The sequence below is a fragment of the Struthio camelus genome, chromosome 3 (assembly GCF_040807025.1).
Source record: "Struthio camelus isolate bStrCam1 chromosome 3, bStrCam1.hap1, whole genome shotgun sequence".
In the NCBI taxonomy this organism is placed as follows: domain Eukaryota; kingdom Metazoa; phylum Chordata; class Aves; order Struthioniformes; family Struthionidae; genus Struthio; species Struthio camelus.
The window spans coordinates 107,951,048-107,975,256 of record NC_090944.1 but is presented as its reverse complement, the minus strand read 5'-3'; the positions used below and the strand labels follow the sequence as shown (position 1 = coordinate 107,975,256).

The following is a 24,209-nucleotide window of genomic DNA, read 5'->3' as shown; positions in this document are numbered from 1 at the left end:
TTTTACTTCCCTCCTTAGTTTTGGTGCAAGTGAGCAGAAGAATTCAGCTGACAGGTAACAACCCTTTGCAGTGGTCTATCCGTTTTCCCAGACCTCATCTGTCACATACATTCTTTTTCTACCTCTAGGTTGTGAAAGCTGTGGTCAGTAACGCTTGATAGGCACAGCTGGGAGACCTTTCTTTGTCTTTCCACAGTCCGTAGTTTTAATATAAAGATATACAAGAAACTCATGGACTTTTGTGGGGGAGAAAAAGCAACTTGTAGTAGACTGAAGCTTTGCAGAAAAATGATTTTATTGAAGCTCCTCAGAAAATTCAGGTTTGACTCAGATTATACATTGAAGGTTTGGATAAGTCCACACTGCTTTACCTGAAAGGTCGAAAGCACAAAATCCCCAACGTAAATGGAAAACCAAAAATCTTCTATTTGGTGATACATTTGTGCTGCCTGTGAGCCCTATATTTATGTACTCCCTGCGCTGCAAAGTCAGAAATATGGAATATAACACCTTAAATGTCTCACACAAAAATATGGAGTATTACACCTTAAAGGTCACACACCAGTCCTGTAGTGGTTGCAGCTCACTTACCTAAAAGCTTGCTAATTTATCTCACCTTCAGAGCTGCTTCTTTATCTACATTTTTACATGTGTTAGACAATAACAGAAGTGCACTCCAACTCTGCATGGAGGATTAATAATACTCCTATCTGTTGGTCTTTGTTTCTCTTCCTACAAGATGGTGAAGGGGTTGTTATTAAAGAAAAATTATGGAATGACTCAAAACTCAATACTGAGAATAAATTGGTAAATACCTGTGAAGAATCTTTTCATGCACCTTGCTGGGTGCTAGTTAAATTGCAATCACACCTCAAATAGTTGGGCACTGTTTTAGATTTCTCAGTGAATCTGCTCAATGTGCACCAGCAGCAGCTGCTGCTAGAAAAAAAAAAAACCAGACTACATAAGAAACATGATTGAAGGCAGTGCAAAATATGGCAACAACAAGCTTGACGTCACTGATACATTCTGGGCAGGAATGTTATATTCTATTTCGGTTGTTCCATCAATGAAAATAATGGAAAAATTCAGAAGCAAGTAGAGAAGAGATTTACAGATTTAGATATTCTTTAAAAGAGGCATTTGAAGAAACTGAGACTGTGCTCTTTTTGAAAGACAGGAATAAAAGGAATGTCACTATGATATACAAAATAATAAAGCCCAAAGAAAAAAAAATGCACTGGGAGCTGGTACTTCCCTGTCCTCATAAGACAAAACAAAGTAGCTATTTAATAACATTCTTGAAAAGAAATATTCTTCTTCCAGCACAGAGTTATCCCACAGAAAATGGGACAACGGTGGTTTCTCTTGGCGAGGAGTAAATTTCGAACAAGTATTAGACACTTATATGTTGCTGGGAGATGGGTGAGGAGAATGAATTTCTCCGCTAGGCAATTCCTTCCCTGTCACTCCATGTCACTGTTCCTTTGGCAGGGAGACTCACAGCTCCCATGCAGCTCGTTTCTCATGCAGCACGGGTTATAGGAAATCAGGCATTGACTCAGTATTGTAGGCTGACAAAGTTTACCCCTACTTCTAACACGTCTTATAGACAGGTTTGCATGCTGGTCCGATACTCTCATGCAGAAAGAGTTTCCAAGGCAGCGTAAACCACTGAACTCAGAAGAGAGGCATGCACGGCCTCCTGTGGGTGCTGCTCCCGCTCAGGTTCTTGCCTGGTTTCAGTTTGTTTTCCTCCATTTTGTAGGATGGGGTTTTTGTGGTCTTTTCTGTTACACAAAAGATCGACAAACAGAGGAACAAAAGCATCTTTGCCTAAAGTCTTTACAGACATGAAAGGAGCTTTGCCTTTGGATGTATTTCCAGAGATAAAATCGTAAGCATTTGCCAAAATTAAATCAGCCAGACTCTCTGCGGTGAACATTAAAGTTATCTACATAAACAAACAACCAACCTCTCTCAGCTTTTCCCAACTACTCAATGGCTTTTAGCAGACTCTTCTCTGATGTCTGTAGCGCAAGAACCACATTGTCCCTAATTTACTAAGAACGCTTCAGTATCCAGCTGTGTCTAAGAAAAAATTTTAGCACCTGCGAGCTCAGCTTCTTTCCAGGCAGAGTGCATTTCAGTGCTACTTGCCAATTGCCACTAGATTTCCAAGGTTTTGCCCTTTGGTCCATCAGCAGGTTATCATTCCAAAAGGGAGGCTGGTGCCAAGCCTCAAAGCAAGCGTGGCCAACATAAAGACAGCTTGGCAGCCAGCGGAAGGTGGGAAATACTTTGAATGCAGTTCTGGTGTACCTCCTCACACTGCTGTGCTGGCTGCCTGACTTGATCTGCCATCATCTTGATCTCATATCAGTTCCCAGTGATGCCTGCCCCCACCCACCCTGCAGTCAGCTTAAGCAGTTAGCTGTTTCTCTTAGCAGAGTTAGAGTGTCTCTTATCAGGTAGGGGAATCTGCCAGTGCTTTTTAAACTGAAAGCATCTTTCAGATCACCTGCGCTTGCACAACGGCTGGATCACAGGTAGGTAAGGAACCTCCCCAGGGAGATGCCTTTCTGACAATCTCCAGTTTTCCTAAGAAAATTCCACTAAAGAGAGAAGGCAGGAAAACAGAGGTGGAAGAGAGTTGTCAAGGGAACTCCACCATTCCTGCTGCCTCTTTTCAAAAGAGAAGCAACATGTGGTTTTGCTTCATCTTGCTCTTCCCCCAGATCACCTAGGCTGCCCCCTCTCTAAAGGGGCCACCTGACAGTTAGGGAAGACATTGAAATAAAGCAAAGTTGGTATTTGTCACTCCTTCTGACAATGTTCTGGTTCTGGTGAATCCCTAGCATGCTTAGTTGCTCAGAGAGTGTAATTGGCCCCAACGTAGCTGTCCTTGAAAGTACCACTTCATTTGGCTTGGTCTTTCACCTCTCATTTTCACGAAATGCTCCCTCGTGTTAAAGTAACAACAATAGAGTAACACTCCAAAGAATGGGACACTGATGGACAGAGCCTAGAGGACTAAATAAAGTCAGTGCAGGAAAGGGGGAAACACATACAGAAGAAATGATGAAGCAGAGCGAAGAATGAAGGCTCTTCCACTGGCAGAAACTGCTAAAGAAAAATATCATCTGAAGGGACAGGAGGAGTTTGTTGCAAGAAATGTAAGAATTCAGGAGGGAAGAGAAATCAGCGTCAGATTAACTGAATGAGTTGGCATGACTTGTTAAGCTCCAGGAATCAGCTCCTGGCCCTTTCCCTTCCACTGGGCCAGGACTTCAAGGAAGTAATAACAGCTTCAGAGTGGGGATGATATTCTCATAATTCCTTGTAACAAATGTGAGATGCCTAGCATTGACATTCTGCATAAATTGATATCTGAAAAGTTGGGCATTAAGAGGTCGCAGAGAGAAAAGAACTATAGGTTAGACTTCAGAAAAGTGAAAGTAAAGCCCATCAGAAGCACAAGAACTCTGCTAATTGCAAAGACTGGTAAAAGAGAAGGACAATACTCAGCTGGAACCTGTCCTCCAGCTTCGATAAGCCCTAGAAAAACATAGGAATTCAGGCTGATCTATTGACATAGGTAAATGAAACTCAAATTCTGATAAGTTTGGTTCAGTTGACCCCAAACAATTCCTGCTGAAGCACAACATGAGATAGCAAACTGGCAGCACTATGGTCCCTCTCCAGTCAAAAGCATTGATTTTCTGCACTATTTGAAAGAAATATTCAGTATTTCATTTCAAAAATTTGCTGATGAAAATACAGTGGTAAGCACTGTAAGGGCTAAGGGTAAAGGGCTATTTTTCACATCAATTTAAACATTCATAATTCATGTGACTTGCTTCTGACTAGCTTTAAGATTTATAACGCTTAGTACCTGGGGAGGATACGTCATCTCCTCAAAGTGTCTTACAGATCATATTTAAGTGACGGTAATAACTGTGTGATCTAGATAAATCTCATCACCACTGATGGGGACACTAAGGCTTGGGCAGTTCAAGTACCTCACCCAGCTTCTTACAAAGAACGTGGAGATACAAAGAGAATATGTTTAATTCAAACTTCAGGAATCTGACTTTCAGTTTCAGGCTTGCTTATTTAGCTAGAGAAGCTAATTGCCTGGTGAAAGTAAGGCAAAACAATGATAAAGGAGTCAATAAGTATCTTATCATGGCCACTGTTTTACAACACAATACTAGGATGGGAACTTTGGCATTATTATGAGGAGAGTCACGGATAACTCGAAACAACAAGATAACTAGATGAAGCACTTTTGATCCTCTGAAACTATAACCTTGGAGCGATTTTTAACTCTTTGGCTGCTACTACCTAACTAAAGTGGCAGATGCATAGAGAGAGGTAACACCTTTTATAAGACAATTTTTCCAGCTATACCATCTGATTTAATAAGACACAACCTGTCACTACAAAGCCTGCTTCTCTTGCCTTTAAACGATCAAGGCTACAAGAACTACAAGGATTAGCATAAGAGGCAACAGGAGCGTGTCATTTTTATGGATTTATTTTAAAATTGTTTATTAAAAGGCTGCTGCAGTCTATACTTCTTTTCTTCATGCATGTGATAACCTGAACAGACACAAGAACAGTAGGTGCTCTCATAAAAGAAAAGCTTAATGTCTGGCCTTCAAAGCAAGAACAAAAGCAAGACTTTTATCTTTAATCCAACTTCATTTGTCATTGTGAATTTTTAATATTAAAATAAGATTATATGTGGGTTTTTCTCTCAAGTAACCGTGTGTTATACGAGGGTTATTAGGAGGGAAAAAAAAGTAGAACATTTTGAAAGTGTCTAAGCCAGAAGGAATAGGAAAAACAAACATCTTATCTAAAAAACACTGATACCAGAGCACATCCAACCATGATACGCACTAAACAGTAACATCCTAATTTGCTTTGGCAAGTTCAAAATCTGAGTGCCTGTTTTTTTTCTCCTCTCAGACATACTGGAAAGGGACTCCCACTCCTTCAGTGGCCCCCACCACCAATGCTGATATGCAAACCCCTTCAACTGTATGTGCATCCACTGGATCACACACACAAATGCTATATGTCTGTAGCTCAAGTCTGCACAAGGAAACAGCTTCTTATGAAACTGGTCATCATGGTTAGGCCTGAGAGGGTAGGAGAGTCCATGTTTCCTTCAGCTACCCCCTCCCTCCTCTTATAAGCCACCATTTGTTGGCTTTCCTTAGATGGGTAAAGCATCCAGCCCTTGAGGCAGTAAAGGGAGCTCCTCAAGGCTGTTTAGCCCCCTCTTACCATGATAAAGAGCAGCAGAAGGATGAAGGTTAATGAGGAGACCAAGGTTATGAAACTCATTAGTAAAGGAGGGGCAGATACAGCACATAGGAGACAGAAGACCATAATCATTATAATCTCAGGTTATGATGAGCCTCAGCTGTCACTATCCTGCTCTGCCACAAGTGTGAGACCAGCATAAGAAGTGACTGTCACAGCTCATTATTCCTGGAGACTTCCTGAAGGTCTACTTTGGAAATCTTTGTAAAAAGCTCACAGTAGTAATGACTACAAAACAGAAAAGATCTCTTGGGACTGCATGACATTTAGTATTATTAGGCAGCAGTCTGTCTGCACACCTGAAGGGAGCACTTATGGGATGGCTTTGCTCCCATAGTCTTTCCTCCCCTCCTTGCTACTCAAAGCCTGGCTAGTGTTGAAGTGTTACTCAGTAGCTGTACTAGACTCCAGTAAACAACAGTATGCCGTTCTGCTCACCATGTTGTTCCAGAGACCCAAAGCCATGAAAATATAATCTTCTTCCAGAATTTCCACTTGTGTCTTTGACATGGTATTGAAGCCATCCCTTCCCTGAAAGGGAAAGCATTTTATAGCACGATAAAACACTGAGTGCAAAAAGATGAGACATTCAGATGCAAAAAGCCTTATTTTATAAAACAATATTAATATCTATAACAATCACAGTCTGATACTCTCAATAATTCATTTGTTGCTAACCTCAGTTACTGCTGATACGCCGAGACAGAACAAATACTGTTCTTATAAGTGACTGCTGTACCTGCCACTGTAAGGCAGCAGTGAAAGGACAGCACAGCCACGAGACAGTAGGAAGAGCAGACAACAACAGTTACAATAACGACATTCAGAAGATCAGGGAAGCATACAGATGTGATCAAATGCACAATTTGAAATAAATGACACTTTTTGTCGCTAATGCAGCCATGAAAAAGTGAGAGTATGAAGAATTTGTCTTAGTTTTGGAGGTTTTTTGTTTTGTTTTTTCAAATGAAAGTACCTGAAGAGTTCAGTATATTGCACGTAGTGGCCTTCAGATGTAGCAAAAAGACCAGAGGAAGCAAGGAATATTATGATAAGATATCATTTAAAGCAATAACAGAGCAATTCACTAAGAACAACTTTGTCACGAGAGCTGTCTGCTGTATGTTTATGGATAAGTCATCCACAAAACAAGGCCAGCATAAGAAAACCCAGCAGCAAGGGAAGATTTTGTGATATAACAAACCCCAGCCTTCATGGAAGACAGATTTCCTTCTTCCAATTCACTTTGTTCCGAGTCCGTGGTGTGGGGAGCAATTCAGGAAGCTGTTAAGTTGCCTAGGAACTGGACTATGACCCACCACCAAGTCATTTTACCATAATCACCAAAGGTTAGATGTTAACAGATTTTGACACCTTGCTCTAAGTGAGCCATGGTCCAAGAAAGTCATATTTTCACTTTCCATTGCTGGGTCTCAGATAACCTTGACCTTTGAACTTTCCTTTAAAATCACCTGTGTCAAAACGCCATCTGGCATCCCATCAATATAAATTCCACATTGGCTATACCAGCTACAAAGTCTGGACAAAATATGTTCCCAGGAACCTAAACTGCTTTGGTCTCAAAGTGCTATCAGGGAGGTAACTGTACTTTTCAACATGGTTTACAAAAGTCCTTTTTTTTTCCTACCCATTTTTAAATATTTCTTATTCCTTTTTGACTTCGTTTCCAGCAATTACAGTCAATTCTTCTGAATTCTAATTATAAACGTTATTGTAATCGGCAATGCATGAGCCAATGACTGCAAGCATATGGAAAAGTTAACAGACCTGACAGTTTCTAGACACTTGCCACCTAATCTACAGAGATCCCATGAGTTCAGCTCTCCAGGAACATAACATTCAAAAGCTAAGGATCTATGACTGACATTGCTTGAAGTGAGCTCCACTCAGGACCTCTGTGTCTGATCCTGAGGTGTGTTCTGCATGCATGACTCCCCTTGTCTTCTGGCATTATATACAGCCTAGACAACTTTCCTAGACAGGAAAGAGCCAGCTGAATATTGCCCTCAGTGTCACCAAATACAGCCCAGAAAAAAAATGGAGTAACAAGATTTTGCTCACCAGTCTAAGCAGCAGATTTATTTCTTGGAGAGAAGGCTGAATAACAACAGTGAAGTCATCCTTTTGATCATACCTCTCAGACTCCAGAAGTTTTTCCCAAGCATCCTGAATAGATAACCATTTAATCAGATGGATATCACTATGTAGACTGTGTAATATATATGCAATTCATCAAGGCTTAAAATCGACTAAGATTATCCCCATCCCTAGTAAAACACAATAATCAAATCGTGCAATCCAGAACAAAGACATTAATTTAATGAAATCATCTTATAGCCACAAGGAAATTTCCAATTATTGCATGAGAAAGCTTCCTTGAATTACCATCATTTTCTCTGGAAGAGCAGCAAGTTATCAAGGCAATAAAATCTCATGCTTACTGCCTCCCTGTCATTTTAAACAGAATTCCAGCACAATCATCCTTGCTTTATGGAAAACTTCCTTCTTCTAAAACAGGTAGCATCCACAGCTAGGTTACTGAACTAGATGGATCACTGCTCTGTTGGGGTATGACACATCATAGGTGGCTAAGAGCTATATAACTACTAGTAATTACAAAAGATACTGAGATTATTCAGGTATACAGAGAAGTTCTCTCCAGTGTTTCCAATGCCAGAAAAGGGGTCAGGATTGCTGTGGACATGTGGTAAAATGGCTGTCAGCATCAGAAGAATAACTCCTCACTTCAGCCTAAACTTGCAAATGAACAGCAATCTCTCTGGAAATATGAGAGCCAAGCAACACCGAATATGCCTCACCTGATAGGACCATCTCAATATGTTATCATCTACAGTAGAGTGTTCACCAACACAATTGCACTGATTCCTGCCTGGATTGCTGCAGGAAAGGATAAAAAGAGAAGATATTATGAACTTTTGATAAAAAAGACCTGTAGCGTGTACTCTTAAAAGCCACCGGCAAGCATGCATCGAAGACCAGACTAAATTGTTGCATATATTGAGAAAGCTACATAGAGAACCCAAATTTCCGATATAATCATGGAATGATATCTATTTCCGCGTCCAGTGCTTTGGGCCACTTCTTGGCCAGAATACCTGTTCAGCTTGACAAAAGTGCCAGACTTGGATTAGCTCAGAGCCTCCCAAGCTAGCAGCATGCTCAGGATTAAAATATCTGCTGCACTAGTTTTCAAGCACTTCCTTCTCTAGTCACATTGGAAAACTGGACGCTCTCAAGACACTTCCTACAGGAACTTTTGCCTTAGCACTTGGCAGTAACCCGCTATCTAGAAAAGTGGCTAGAAGCTCCAAGTTGCAAAAGCTTGTATCTGCCAAAGGGTGGCCAGGCATTATCTAACAGCTAATCAGTCTCAGCCAAATTTCTGATCTGCATGTGCACACTGCATATCCCAGCAGCTGAAGGGAGAGGATTTGAGTTTTCCTAAGGCTGTAGACAGGAACAACACCAAGTACACTTGAGATTAGTCTGGTTTCAGAAAAAGCTACATTTAGCTAGAAAAGCGTGGATGGACTGGAATCTGAGAAGATGTCGGTGGAGCTTGCAGGTATAAGTGCTAAGTAGCTGTCAGGATCAGACTTTCCTTTTTACAGAACTCTAGCTAAACTTATAAGAAGGCAGCTTTTTGTTAGTGTGCTTTTATTGTTGCTGGCTGAGATGAAGCCATGAATGTATCAAAGCATGAAGTGCAAGATATGCAAACTGGTGGAACGGTTCAACCGGATAAACACAGCTACAAGAGCATGATAATGAGACAGTGATGATGAGAAAGTAGATCACCAAAAACTGAAATGGAAATGTAAGAATTCAAGAAAAATCAAATACACTTTTTTTAAAAAAAAAAAAAATGCCTTCAATATATGGCAAGGCCATATTCCTAAATCCTTCCTTTCCACCTCTCATCTATCTGTCTCGCATCCTTTCCTTCAGTGCTCACAGAGGAGTAATAAGCTTGCTAGAATGCTCCATGCAATCGTTTTTAGATGAGGAAAGCTTTTCCTCTGCTTATACTTGTTGTCAAGCACATGGTTAAGCAGCAGCCAGACTCCGCCCTTGATTGATGGAACGTCTCTGGAGCTGTATATACACAAGACTTGTGAAGCACGTCAGGATGACTATATTAGTATGTGTAGTGTCTTATGCCATAGGTACAAGAAAAAAAAATTACTGTGGAAGAAGACGGAGTGTAATCTCGTAGGCTGTAAACTACTCCATCATAACCGTCCATATGCACACTCCTACTCTATGCTAAATTAGGACATAAGCTACTCGCACTACTGAGGGAGGGAGATGGTTGAAAAAATATATATAACAATATGCATATATATACACACACACAGAGTACACATGCGTATGTATACATATACACAAACACACATATACATGCAGTTATAAGTTTACATGCGGTTACCATAGAGGAATTGAATAGTCCCATGTTCCCCACCTTACCATACCCTAAGACCAAACATTAGCTCTCTCAGACTCACAGCCTAATAAAATTTTTTGTTAGGTATTTCTTCTGTGAATCTTGATGCCTACAAACTTAAGCTTTGAAGGAGACCTCAGATTTTTTGACTTGAGAATTGCTACTAATGAGGAGGGGCAGGAGTAGCACTAATAAAGGGTGGAGGTGGACTGTACCGTTTAATCACAATGTACAGTACTGAAATACATGCTGTCCAAGCCGATAGAGTTAAAAGCTCCTACTCTTCCCACTAAATCCATGTCTCCTGAGAGAGCGCACCAGAAAAATACGGAGATCTAAAACCTTTACATACTTTTGTATTAAGAGCAGAAAAACTGTTCAGAAGACCCCACCTCATAGCGATAAAGTCAATAAGTAGCCATTCTATCTACGTATCTGAATACCAGTAGGAGACTGAGGGTCAAGCAGTTTAAAGGAACCTCTGTTACCTGGCATTATCATGATCTTGGCATACACAAGGGGAAGTTGCAAGCTCAGTGGAATCCACCAGATTTACAAAGGCTTTGGGAACCTGCAATGACAAAGTTAAAAAAAAAAAAAAAACCACACACACAATGCATTTTCAACTAGAAATCAGAGAGTAGTGATAACGGTAAATTAGTATGCCTGCAAATCCATGCGTGTGCCATTTCTGACCTGGCATTCTGCCCTCAAAGGATCAAGGATTTCAGTCTTTCCCAATTCACTCCTGAATCTTACTCCTATATCTGCCATCTATAATAATGCTACTGATCATTCATGAGGTATTCGTGACCATGACTTCTTGACTGAGACCCAGCAATTCACTTTACGTTACCCAAGGGGCCACCAGCTGAAAGCTTTCAATTGCAGCTAAATTGAACTCAAATGAACCAGGAACTACCCTTTATGTGGCAATGTACCAAATGCAAAGCCTGGAGATAAAAGATCCTTTATAATAGCACAAGCACTTCATTCTCATATATCCTGTCTCACCTCTTCTCCAAAGCAGAAAGCACCTTTTCATTTACATAATGATATTTCGCTTCTGCAAGTGCACATATACAAATTCTAAAAATCATACAGGAGACACTCGGAAGAGAATGCATGGGTGGAACTTCACCCACAGACAACGCTTGTAGAAGTCAGTCTGATAAAAATGAGTGGCTGCAGTTTGATGTAATCAAGATGTGGCGCGTTTAGAATATCCTTTAGGCCTTCACTCCAGCAAAACAAAATTCTCAAAGGATGCTATTAAAATACTTTAGATAAACAGCTAACAGTCCGCTTTAGTAGAGATATATCCTCATCTATTCTACTATTCTACAAAAGCACTAAGACTCAGTAAAGAGCATTTCCCAGAAACCATCCTAAAGAAGCTGATGAGTTCTAGCTCAGCCAGCTAGATAACCTTACAAAAGGCTGAGATCTTAAAATGAACATAGAATAGGAGGGGAGACCCATTATACATACTTTTAAATGGGTGATTGCCCTAGTATGTGCAAGTCATCACTAGATAATTAGCTGCCTGTACATTGCCCAGGTAGCTCCATGTATGCAACAGATAGATATCAGTTGTTTTCATAAACCGCCCTGTTCAACAGGAATAACTTTCAAGCCTTGGTAGATGTACTCCATTATTAATGCAAATCACTTAAGGCCTAAACACAAAGATCAAGTGGTACATCAGCATGCGTTACAAAGCTAAGCAGTTACTTGTCCATCCATTCTGTTTGCACGCAGCAGCTTTTAAAAGCGTGAGTAAAACACTTATTGACAAGGAACAGAATCAGTGGGTTGAAGTCGATGAGGGTGGCTCTAAGTCGCTTGAACTTTGGTGCAAGCCATAGCCCTGCAAGGCAGACCGGGATAATCAAAGGATTCAGGTATTCAAGGTTGGTGAATAAGTCTTACTTCTTGATATAAAAAGTCTAAGACTTCTTTAAGTTTTTCCAGGTTGTCCAGTATGCAGTTCTTCTGTAAACGAGATGAGAAATGCCATTAAAACTACTAGGGAAAAAAATTATCAATTTGTCAAAAGTGACAAACCTTTTACATGGAGCTGAGTACTGAAACGTTACTAATGACCATCGCATTCTGGGTTCAGCCTTGGGCAACACCAAGGACAAGCATGGAACTAGTCATGCAATTTAACTGCGTATTGTTAGACAACTTTAATATATAAAAAAACAAGAATAGGGGAGAAAAGTATCCATAGACCTGAAGGTAGAAGAGAGCTATTCTTCTGCTGCAGCATCACAGACTTGGGATGCCAAATTAAGTACAATTGTTTATAAAAACAAAACAGATTTTTTGCCAGGGGTTACGTCACTGCATAGATTAGTCCCAACATCCTGGGATCAGCTAGTGCTTTGGTTCACTATGGCAAAAAATGAAGCTTAGGAAAGGGTATTAACCACCTGCCCTGACTGCTAAACCACCCTGCAGAAATCTTACCGGTTGTGTAGAAGCACAGGAAGAACACGGGTTTTCAGCACTAAAGAAAACTGTGATTAACTTCCAGTCATTTTGGAAGTCCATCGTCTAGGGGAAAATAAAATAGAAAAGAAGCATGATGGTAGGAGCCCTATTTGCTATTTTCTCACTTTTTTTCCCCTCACAAAATTCACTATAGTTTTACATTAGCAAGACTAAGAGTAGTCCATGGCCCAGCCCTGGCCACCTTCACCTGACTCAGCAGCTTTTCTGTAGAGGAGACAGCAAAAGGTTGTTCAGGCAGCATACGCTGCCATTAAAACTGAATGTACATCAATAAAAATCTCAGAATAAAACGAGAAAATGCTACTACTGTTGGAGAGTCCACTGGAGAAGATAGGCATGAACACTTAGCACAAAGCCTGACGCTGCTTCTTCCCATCACTGTTGCAGTCTAAGAGGGTCAATGTTCCTGAACCACTGTGACTGGGTTGCACTAAATGGGATGAAGACTGGAGCAAAAATCTGAGAGCCAGAGGACTGCCCAGCTACACTAGGTACATTAGATCACACTCTTGAATCCCAAAGAGCATTGGTTGGAAACATGCAGTTCCACAAAATCTTATGCTAAAAATCCATTCACGTTCAAATATTTGATTGGGCTCCCAGCAGCAGGGAGAGTCATGTCAGTAACATTTCACAAAACTATGCCTCAGGGGTTTAAGATACAAGAAAAATGAGTGCATAAAACCTCAGGGTGGGATTTTCAAAGCTCTCAGCCGTGAGTGATAATTCAGTTCCCACCAGCGTCAGCCACTGATATCAGCCAAAAGCATACTTAGATCTTTACTGGGCCTTTTTTGAAATATCATCCTGAAAGATTAAGAGGAAAATAAAGATATATTGGGAATTATAACTTTGGATGGCATCTCAGAAGCCCTGGCACAGTTAAAGAGTGTAGTCAATAGAGGTCTTACATGCTTAACCAAGAGGAAACAAAACTATTAGTTTCCATACCAAGCTCTTCATGTCAGCTAGGTGATTGTAAACCAGGTGGGATACTTTCAAGAACACCACCATATTTTCAAAAAGGTACAGATTTGATTCTATTTACAATGGAAACACCAAAGTTTAATGAACTTAAGAAATAACATTTTCTGTTTTGAAGAGGTCTTTGAGTTGTGTTCTAAGTATATTTTCCCCTTTTTCTGCTTCAACATCAAGCTCTGAATTGTGCTGGCTTTAAACAAACCTGATTCTCTCTCATGACCTTCACTATTTTTTTAGCTTGATCCAGCAGGTCTCTGAAAAACAGAAATGAAAAGAGAAACTGTCAAGCTCTCAGTAAAGATAAAGCTTTGGCTGATATTTACCATTAAATCAAAAAGCATTTCAGGTGGGATTCATCTACTCTCTCTTAAATGCGTTAAGATTAGATACTTGTCTGAACTGCACAAGGAGCCTAGGATGATTAGCTCATATTTTGACATTTCACTTTCAGACACATGCAGTTGAGAGATGAAGCCAGCAGACACAGGTTGATAGACATACCTCTAATTCCATTTGAGCCCAGAAAAATTGTTTTGCAGCTATGAAGAGGGAGATCTGATGTTAAGTCAGATGATCCAGCCCCCAAAGCATATAGTAGGTTCATTACCTCCTGCTCCTCATAGGTGACAAGTGAACCACAGTGGCTGTGTCTGCCCCTGGAGCGACTTGTGCCCCCACTGCCAGTACTGAACATATTCTGGGTCCGCTGAAGTGCTCCAGCATCAAAGGCCCTTCGACACCTTTCCAGCCAAAAGGGAATTGCTCAGCCAAAAAAACCCTCAGACTAACCTGGCTTGACCTTCTGATGTTGCTCCCTTTGTGCCAGGTGGAGGAGACTGCTGCCAGACCGAGGGATTAAAACTGCTAATGAGAGCTGAATGATACACACAGGTTAGGCGTACAAGGGACTGCTGCTCCGTAGTTTCACTATGGACACAACTGAATTAAACCAGCCAGAAACGACAAGGTCTGGGAACCTCTTGGCAGGCATTACAGGTGCAGCCTGTGACCCGCTGCAGCTATTCTCACCAGTGGTGTTCTTAAGCACTGTGAGTTTTGAAGCAAAGATTTGAAATATGAGTTTGCCTCCAGACTCTCAGGTCAGAAACCTCCATCCTCTTCTCTCATGCCAGCCACAGGAAGTGTAGGGGGAGTCAAAAGCAGCCAGCTGTAGAAATGAGGCTACTGACACAGGCCACACAGAGACAGCCCCCTGAAGCGCTGAGGAGCTGCCAGGTTTTAAACCCCTTTCATACCGGGGGAAGCAAAGGTGACACTAAGACACTTAGGAAGAAGATTTAGAGAGGAGGACCCTGAAATTATCTATGCTTTGACTCAGGATTTCAGCTGACCTAAAAAATTTTACCTGCAACACCCTTCAAATGAGTCAAGGCTACCTTCAGAGCCAGTTGGAGCTGACTGATGTAGTGGATGATGATTTTACATACGTGGTGCGTCAATGTCAGTCCCAGCATAAATTCTGAACACACAGTAACGGAAAGAGTACTGGGCAGGCAAACCCATGCAAGATTTCACGTAGCTAGCATGAGCAGCAGGCACAGTGAGGACATGCCAGCAAGGACTGCGGCATGGGTAGCAGTATTCCCAGAGTCTCTGATGGGCATGCAAGACCCCTTACTCACCACTATTTTTCTACCCCAAGAGTTTGTTTAAAGCCAGCATGGTTAACGTAGCCTGTACTGCACTCATGTCCCCTGCATACACATTCCCTCAGGGCATCCCTTACACCCCTGCCCAGCAAAGCCCCGGATCACCTGTCAGCACATCATTCAATCAATTCGCTCAAGTTTCAGTGTGACAGCAAGACGCACCTGCTAAAGTTTCCACGCTTACTTCAAGGAAGCTCTTTTCTGTGCTACAGAAAGGGAAGAGAAATCATGAAGTTGCTGTGATACCGTTTCTCAGATAAAAGATATATTACAACACAGCCCCCATTTCTTATTAGCTAGGCTAGAGTGTGCTTATTAGCTCAAAGTGTGTATTCACAGCAGCTGCTGAAATTACAAATGAGGCCTTTCTCTCCCCAAAACAGTCATGTCATCAGCTACTGCTGAGCATGAACACTGCCTTGGGTTTCAGCTTCTGAGTCTCTGTACGCACTGCATGTTGCAGTAATTCCATTTAGGCACATGAATTAACAATGCTGGGACGTCTGTGTGCACATACATACAAACACACACAGGTGCTTGTTTAGCCATTTAAAGAACATACGTCTTAGAGTTTGTCTGTGGAGTGCCAAATCCTCAAGCAGGGGTCAATGCTATGACCCAGAAGAGCTAAACAGATCTGCATCTACAACGATTAGCAATAGGCTCATCACTGATTTAGCTCTAGTAAGAGGGGGTAGAAGAAGAAAATGGTATCAGACTTGTCCATAAAGCATTGGAAACCACTCACGCAGAGGACAGGGTATTAGGACTCTTGGGTTCTTTCTCTACTTCAGCAAATCTCTGCTTCCTTTTCTGCAGCTATTGCATGGTGATATTTACCATATAGGACTCATCATATAGTAATGAGGCATAATCAAGGTTATTTCAACCCTAAGATAGTTGCATATCTGGGATAGCATACACACTGCAAGTACAAAGAATTTCTGTTCAGGATGGGGAAAGATCCAATGGTTCAAAATCCTTATTTTTCTATAGACTTCCTCCTCCACTCTAGATAGCAACAATAAGAATTCCTTGGGTCTCATTTCTGCACTGCAGCACCATATAAATTTGTGTCTTGATAAGTATCAGTGTTAGCCTTAATAATTCATTGTTACCTTTGGAGTAAGTCTTCATGATGCATGCTAGATCCTGGTGTCTGAACAAAAAAAAAAGTAAATAAAAATACCATTAAGCAAAGCACAGACTAGCTCCGCACACTCTGTTGTCCTATTGTACTCCACTCCTTCTCAGTGGTGTTGTTTTGTACCTAATCTTGCTTCACTGTGTTGCAGTTACTCCATTTTAAATTATTCTCCAGAGTTGTCATTTTCAAGTTATCTTATTACACTATATTCTCATAATCTGGTAATCCTTTTTTTTTTTTTTTAAAACATATGGGTTAAAATAAAATTTGACTAGTTGATGTCAAATTCAGTTAAATGATTTGCTTTTCCAAACTGTATCGAATTTCCCTGGAACTACTCCTTTTTGACAAGGGATATGACCTAAAGCCATTTAGATAATTTTCATGAATGGCACTCACTGGCGTCTGTAAAAAAAAACATTAAGATAAACAGAGGAAGTTCATTGATTTCAGAGTCTGAGGAGGAAACAGCGACAGAGATAGTTGGTCTAGGAAAGTAGACATTTCTTAAAACAAAATCATTTATATATTTTTCCACAGCACCACCCACAGGCAATAAAGACATTAGCATTAAAAAAAGAAAAGAAAAAAGAAAAAGAGGACTTCCTCTAGAGGACCACACATCCGATATGGGTGAAACACCTTCAGATTTAGAACAAACTTTTTCTTCTGAACAGGGAGGCACACATGAGTCCATCAATGTTAATCTTTTATGTAAAGCTCTTAGCCCAAGGAAAGGTATGACATCATTGTGAACCCCAACTCAAATTTGAGGTTGTTTTGTGATAAGGAAGCATCTCCTTTGTTTCTTTCTAGCTGTAGCTCCTGCAATGACTCCCAATTTTTGTCCAATACATATTTTCAAATCTCCTCAAAGCTTGAGGAGTCTGATTAGGCTTCTAATTGGGCTTCACTTCTCTTTCAGATATTTCCTTCCAGCTCTTAAGATCAGTAACAATCATCCAAGCCGGTCTGCATTAAAACAGGCAGAAACCTGTTACCCACTGATTTACACATCAAAGGTATATCTTTGTGATTCATCTAGAACTTTCGTCTTTCAGAAAGGAGCACAATCTCTAGAGCAAATACTTCATTAGGATGGAAAATCTACTTCATTCCATGATAACTTGTTCTAAAGGTGACCACCAAAATTGCAAGTTTTTCCAGTTTGAATTTTCCCAGCTTCTTCTTCCAGTTATTTGATCTATTAGTCATTGTTAGGGAAATCACAGCACTCTAATCACATTTAACTTTTTCCGCAAGAGCACTGATCGAATTTACTTCTGCATGAAGTCAGCTGGCTATTTTTAAACTCACAGTATAATGGAACAATGAACAGAAGATATTTCCAGTCATTTTTCACTAGAAACCTTTGGTGATTGTGGGAAGTTTCAAGTGCTGAAGTCCCCTAACTGGGACCCAAAACTGCATCATCAGCTCAGTTCATCATCAGCTCATCACAAAGTCAGAACTGAGGAAATGGGTCACATTCAGCATACTTCATGGTTGTACTTACTGTTTGCAAACTTCCTATTGCAGTGACTATTTTAATGTCAGCTGGCCTCAGAGTATGAACTGTAGCAAAATGAAAGAGATTAGGTTAGAAAAGAGCAGTAACTTTGAAAGAAAGTTACATTCACCAGTATTCTAAAACATAAAAAAATTAAAAGGTGGCTAGATTGTTTTTTTCTTTTCTACTGACAATCTTAAGTCAGCCACAGAGAAAGCAAAACTTTTCTTAGGCTCTTGTATGCATTGAAATGCTCAACCATCAAGCAATAAGAGAGCACAAAACACTATTTTGAATGATTTAAGTAATACCAGGATCCTCAATTAGCAGGTGAAGAAATTAAGGTAGAAATGTAATTATGAACAGTTATGAACAGAACAAAAAACTCAGGCATTCATAGGGCCCACCCCCACTTCAGCTACCTCCCGCCCATATACATCCTTTCAAATAGCCGTTCCCAACCCTTCCATTCTCAAATTATTTTTGAAAGGGAAAGCCACTATGACGACAACACTGGACACAAACCTGAAGATGGAGTCGTCCCAGGTGACATCTGCTGCTGACATGAAAACTTAAAGCTTCTTAGTGCCTTTAACATAAATAAATAAGCACAGTTGATTGCTTAACAAGGAAATTCAGAGTTCACGTAGATGCTGAACTGAGGGTCTCTGTTCACAAGCAAGGTCACAGCAGGGACAGCAGCACCTGTAGTGCCCCACCAAGCTGTCACAACACTTAAAACAGGCCATTTGTGGATGGAGGAGTCATATAGGCTCCATTCTCACTCAGTCCCCAGCTCTTGCTGACATAACAGCGGTCTTAAAGAACAATTGCACCTCTGTCAGAAACACATAGGAATGCAGATTGGGACAGCCGCATTTTCACATCTGCTCTCCCAAAACTGTGTACTTTTTTCCCCTCAGTTTCCTTACACAACTGGGACTGAGCAAATAGGGTATGTTCAGCACATTTTATTGCTATGTTCATTGTTGCAAATAGTGAACGCTTAATCTGGAAGAGTTCATAAGAACATCTACTCCATGCATAGTGCAAGGCACATAGTGAAGAGCCACAACTCTAATATGCAATAGGAAAGGCAGAATGAACCTAGAGCATCACCCATACTCTGCATCCTTGGCAACAGGCAAAATTCCCCATGTGATCATAAAAAGCACTAAAGAAGAAAAAAATTAAAACAAGTTGTAGTTGAGGCAAGGAGGCGAGTGATCTGAACAAACCCAGCACATGAGGCCGCTTAGTACCACTGGAAACACAGCTTCATGCCATCCCACAGCCTGACTGTAGCTACGGCCAGTCTCTAATGCCTTAAAGATGAAGGACAAAATATCCAAAAGATGCACTAAGAACAAGCAGACACCCTGAAGCACAGGGCTGTCATCACAAATATGGTGGAAATACACACGATCGACAAACCAGCAATCTCCCTTCAACCTCCCCTATACTGATTCCAGACAAAAATCTGTAAAAACGAGACCTCTGAGGAAGTACCTACAAAGCGCCACCCTGCAGATCACTCTTACAAACAGAATAGAGGAGGCTTATGTGGACTCTTTTCCATTGGTCATTACATTCCCATGGTCTGTTGCTCCAGCAAGGGTTTCCTTTTGTCACCTGGGTGACTCTCCTAGGGCTTCCCTCAGCGCTGCAACCAAACGTGGCCAGCTGACCATCACTATAAAGCAAGCTGAAATTTGCACTGTGTCAAGGGCCACCATAGTCCCTGCACACCACCTTAGTTGGAGGACTTCTATGGTGACCACACTTTGCACCATTGTAGCACAACGGATGAATTTAATCTTGCCTTTCTAAAAGAGCAACAGAGCATCTAAGAACAAGCGCTAACCACGGTAGGTCTACATACAGGATATGTAACCTAATACCAAATGTTGCTCAGAGAAACCTTTATTTCCTGATTAGGGTGTGTAATCTTGCAACTGCAATGTTACATTGCTGAGTCATTTGCTTTGCATTTCTTTTCACAGAATTAAACAATTTAGACCACAGAGCTCTATTTTTCCTTTTATTTGTCTCAGAGGAAATAACAGCTAGACAGGGGCTGATAGATTTCAAAAAATGGAAAAAAGATAAAGCTGTTATCATACTTTACCTTTAGTTTCTCCCATGCTTCCAAGATTTGATCTGCATTACCTTAAAAAAAAAAAAAGAAAAAGCATATTTCCTTACCTTAGAAAAAGGCTTCAGAAGACATAATATACCTAAAATTACACAATACTGAGAAAAGAGTAACCTTTTCCCTCTACCCTGCTTTCCAAAGGTAATGTTCACCCCAACAATCACATGTATTTTCTTGTTTTTTAATGCATTGGAATAAATTTTCAGTTGTAATAAGCAGATGAGGTCTGTTGAAATTAGTGGAATAAAATGAATTTATATATACAGGTGATGGACCGTTTGTGAATCTCATCTACCAACCTCATACTCCATTGGCCGTAAAAAACCTCTCTGTTTTGTACCCGTTTTCCTCTTCAGCACACAGCTTTTCTGCTGTGTTATGACCGAATTTAATTATGTTTCTCAAAGAGAGCGACCTGTCTTTATTTGCTGTGTGAATTACAATATACCTAGGGCAGCAAATACATTTGCAAATCCCAATTAACAAAAGGAGATTTTGCAATCAGCAATGAATACTTGTGTGAGTCAGCCCCTAATTTTTAGGTATTAGGAGTACACCCTAGCCTTGTTCTGTAAAAATTTAGAACAGTTTAAACACATACATGGCAGAACTCATTGGAAAGGAGCGATTCATATGAACCTACACCTTCCACAGCCAGTGAGCAACCTCACAGTGCTGTGAGAGTTTGCTGAGGTCAGATAGTAACTGCTGCATTTTCATCTCTTGACAGAGTGTGCTGACGGATAAAATAGTTCATGGAGCCAGAAATCAGGCCTGCAGCTATTTCAGTTAGTTGTTGTCTTTCCCGGCGCATACAAAGCGGCTCACGCCGCAAGGCTTCGCTCTGCTGCCTGCCGGCGACAGCACGCGTTTCGTTTCATGTCCCGTGTGGCGTACGGGTGGTGGCAGCTCAACGCAACCGGTGTGGTCACTTGGCCCAGGCTGGCGGAGGCCCCTCTCCCGAGCAGCCCCATGCACTTCCCGAGGCCCCGGAGGTCAGAGCAGGCTTCCCGGGCTGCGCGGGGTCCAGGGGAAGGAGAAATCCCACCTTCGCCCCTGCCCCCAGGGACCTCTCTTCTGGGGCCTCCCATCACCCCCAGGCTCCTGCCCATCCAAAATTCAAACGCTGCTGCTGCTGCTCCTTCCTGCTGCAACACTGCATAAATATGCGAGCCATATTGCATAACTTTTGTTCAATAAATGCCAGTAACTTCTATGCTTTTTCTTCCCCACTTAGGTTTCAGCTATGAACTATTTGTGGATTTATATCATTTTTATTGTACTTGCTAGATAGCTGAGACTGTCACTGCTGGGCTGTTGCATAACATTTTATCCAATATATATGCTCGTGCTATCTGTGGTTTTAAATGATAATTGACATCAGATGATAAGCAGAATCCCAGGTCAGTCACTCGAGATACTGAAAGCACGCAGAACAAGAGGAAGACCTGCTTTCTGCAGACCTGGTGTAGAAATTCAGTATCTCCAAGATTTTTAACATCAACAAATTTCAATCAGATCTGAGGATAGAGCCAAGGGTTACACTGGAGGAGAAAGAGGGGCCAAGCCCAGTTTCCAGGACTAAGAAAAAGAAAAAAATTGTCCCTCCCTTAATACTTCAAAGATGCAAGAACAGCTGTTCTGTGTCAGATTGAAGGTCCATCTGATCTGGGACTCTAACTCGGACAACGACCAGACGCAGATGCTTGGGGGAAGAATAAGGAAAACATGGTTATACTTCGATGCTATATCCTCCCACCTCCCAACTAACTGTGCTCCTGGGTCTTCCTGAGCAAGCAATCAGTTGGTGTTGAAGAACCTCTGCTAGACCTTTCTTTTGTGAAGTTGCCTATTTGGTTTTCTAACTCATTCACACCTTTGGCTTCTCAAGTCCTGTGGCAAAGGAGCTTCATAATTTAATTGCGTTGAGAAAAATTACTCCTCATTGGCCAATAACTTGACTTGGTTCCTAGTTGTTCTTGTAGAGAGCAGTCATTTTCGTTCCCACAAAATTAATGGTTTTGCATACCTCGATATGCCTATATCATATTCCCATCCATCTTTCTTCCAGGCTGAAGAGCCAGTCTATTTAATTTTGCCTCATGTTGAAGTTGTTTCATAAGTTTGATTGCTCTTCTCCTTTAACCTCCTCATAGGCTTTTTAAATACGATTTTTGAGGTGAAAAGACTAGACAAGATGTGGGTGAATTATGGACTTACACATAGAAGAAGAATTGCAGTTTCTGTTCTGTTCTCTATTCTTTCCTTGACTCCTGAAATTCTATTCTCGTCCTTCACCACGGTGAACGCATAGATAGAAGTAACGTATGTGGGCAAAAATTGTCCTAAGTTCTCATTTTGAGTATCCTGGATAATTACTGAGTCAGCAAGCTAGCTTGCCCCCTTATCCAGATCATTTGTGACTATGGTGGAAAGCAGATGACCAAATATAGATCCCTATGAGACTGCATGTTCTTCCCCCCTGCCCTTTCTTCCTGTTTGAAAACTTACAATCTAGTCTAATTTTTTATTCCTCACCTTTTATGGGCCCCTGGTTTAAAGAACCCTTGCCCTCAACGCATGACAGCTTAGCTTCTTTAAAAGCTTTTGGTCAAAAGGCTTAAATCCAAATACACTTCAGCTGAATTATCCATGGGCATGTGCCCATAGTCATGGATTTTCTTCACCAATTTGACAACGAAGCTTTCACATCATCTCATACTTACCCCGAGTCAGCTCATTCTGTTCTTTACTCTAGTATCACCAGTTTGCCTAATACAGAAGTCAACCTTACTACTGTATAACTACCACTGCAGTTCCTCACGTTTTCCTAAAATGGGGGCTAATTTAAACACTGATTTTACATTTCCGATCTTCCATTCCTGATACCAACACTCATTCAAAAAATAGCTTGCAGAAGAGATAACAAACACATTGACATGCTCATATTTCTGCCTGGCATGCTCCCTTGGGTGAATGTCAACTAGTCCTGGCCGTCTTTCTGCTTGGGTTATCAATTTTTTCAAGGATCTGACAGTTTCTTGGGCTCATCCCCTGTACAGAAAGATTCTGTACAAAGTGCAAAAGCTTCTTTTAACTCCTGTGAGGGAGGACATTAAAGCAAAAAAAAAAATTTAGCTTTTCTGCTTGAGCTTTATTTTATATTTCAGTCAGCCCTACAGACTCCCTGTATCAGGTGTATTTGAGAAAGGATTATTAGTTTTTATTCCTTTAGCAACAATCAGTTGCTTTTCCTCAGAGTCCTTCTTGGCTTGCCTGACTATAACTAACCTACCAGAGCATATATTCTTCAGTTCTCCTTGTTTGGCCAGCATTTATGGTTTCCGCAGGATGTCTTTTAACTCCTTCTGCTCCCAAAATTACAGTTACTCCCTTACTCTATAGTACAATAATTCTAGCTTTTAATTTTCTCAGCAATGTCACAAATAAGAGTATTTCTCTGACAGTTTTCCCAAAATAGTGCAGAAAAATTCTTCTTCTCCTTCCTCCCTTGCTCTTATAATTAACTTGTTGCAACTAATATTTCTTACAGGCTGCTGTCGATCACAATTTTTTCATGAATGAAGTTTTCACAGGAACTCCCATCACCATGACTTTTTCCCTTAAATTAAAAAACTAAGTATGGTCATTTCTTCTGCTTATTTTAGGAACCAAAACCTCTTAACAGGTAGTTATTTGCCAGAGCACCTTATAATCCTCCGAAGATATTTATCCTCACAACCTACTGGCAAGGTGAAGCACTACTGTTGCATGTCATGTTCTCACAGAGGGAGAGATGAAGCACAGAGTTAATAAGCTTTTTCCATACTAGAGTACCTACAGAGTCAGCATCTTGCTCCAAGTGTAAAATACACAGACCCAGTATAACTAATAGAGCCTTATTCCTTTTTTTGGCTACAGTATTTTGCTCAGAGTATATGAAAAGTCTGGGGAAAAGCAGGAAGCAAACAAAGATGCCCTTAACACCAGGATATTTCCTAATCCATTGAAACAGTCTTCCATCACTGAAAAAGCAAATGATCACAGGTCTGAATTCAGAGAAAACCTTAGATGAAGGTAGGTCCCAGAACAGTGCAAATCAATGCATGTATTTGTATCTAAAAATCAAACATAACCAAAACTACACACAAGATCAGAGAGTTTTACTCAGAAATTTTCCTCATCCTACTTCTAAGATTTCTAGTATACACTAACCATGCAAGAACCAAAAATATAGGTTCCTAAATACTGTGTAAATGGAGTTTTCAAAGTGCCTTTCAAATCTTACCTTCTGAGGAGAGAAACCAAAGGAAGAACAGGCCCAAAAGTAGCTTCATGATTAGTGCTTCTATGAACTGATAGTCTTGAAGTGCTGTTGCTTAGGCTCTACGGCTGTTCGC

General features: G+C 40.9%; 1 protein-coding gene across 1 annotated transcript in view; it reads right to left on the bottom strand.

Annotated features, from left to right (window-relative positions):
• Window positions 1–24,209, bottom strand: part of PLB1 (phospholipase B1) — an 82,727-nt gene extending 58,518 nt beyond the window's left edge. Inside the window, exons 1-14 of the mRNA XM_068939593.1 lie at window positions 24,098–24,209; window positions 19,783–19,823; window positions 18,180–18,243; window positions 17,661–17,719; window positions 16,116–16,156; window positions 15,160–15,203; window positions 14,117–14,201; window positions 13,530–13,581; window positions 12,299–12,385; window positions 11,756–11,818; window positions 10,312–10,394; window positions 8,178–8,256; window positions 7,420–7,524; window positions 5,776–5,868 (exon numbers count right to left, since the gene is read on the bottom strand). Coding sequence (XP_068795694.1) covers window positions 5,776–5,868; window positions 7,420–7,524; window positions 8,178–8,256; window positions 10,312–10,394; window positions 11,756–11,818; window positions 12,299–12,385; window positions 13,530–13,581; window positions 14,117–14,201; window positions 15,160–15,203; window positions 16,116–16,156; window positions 17,661–17,719; window positions 18,180–18,243; window positions 19,783–19,823; window positions 24,098–24,146 — 945 coding nt within the window. The 5' untranslated portion in view covers window positions 24,147–24,209. The remainder of the gene's footprint in view (window positions 1–5,775; window positions 5,869–7,419; window positions 7,525–8,177; window positions 8,257–10,311; window positions 10,395–11,755; window positions 11,819–12,298; window positions 12,386–13,529; window positions 13,582–14,116; window positions 14,202–15,159; window positions 15,204–16,115; window positions 16,157–17,660; window positions 17,720–18,179; window positions 18,244–19,782; window positions 19,824–24,097) is intronic.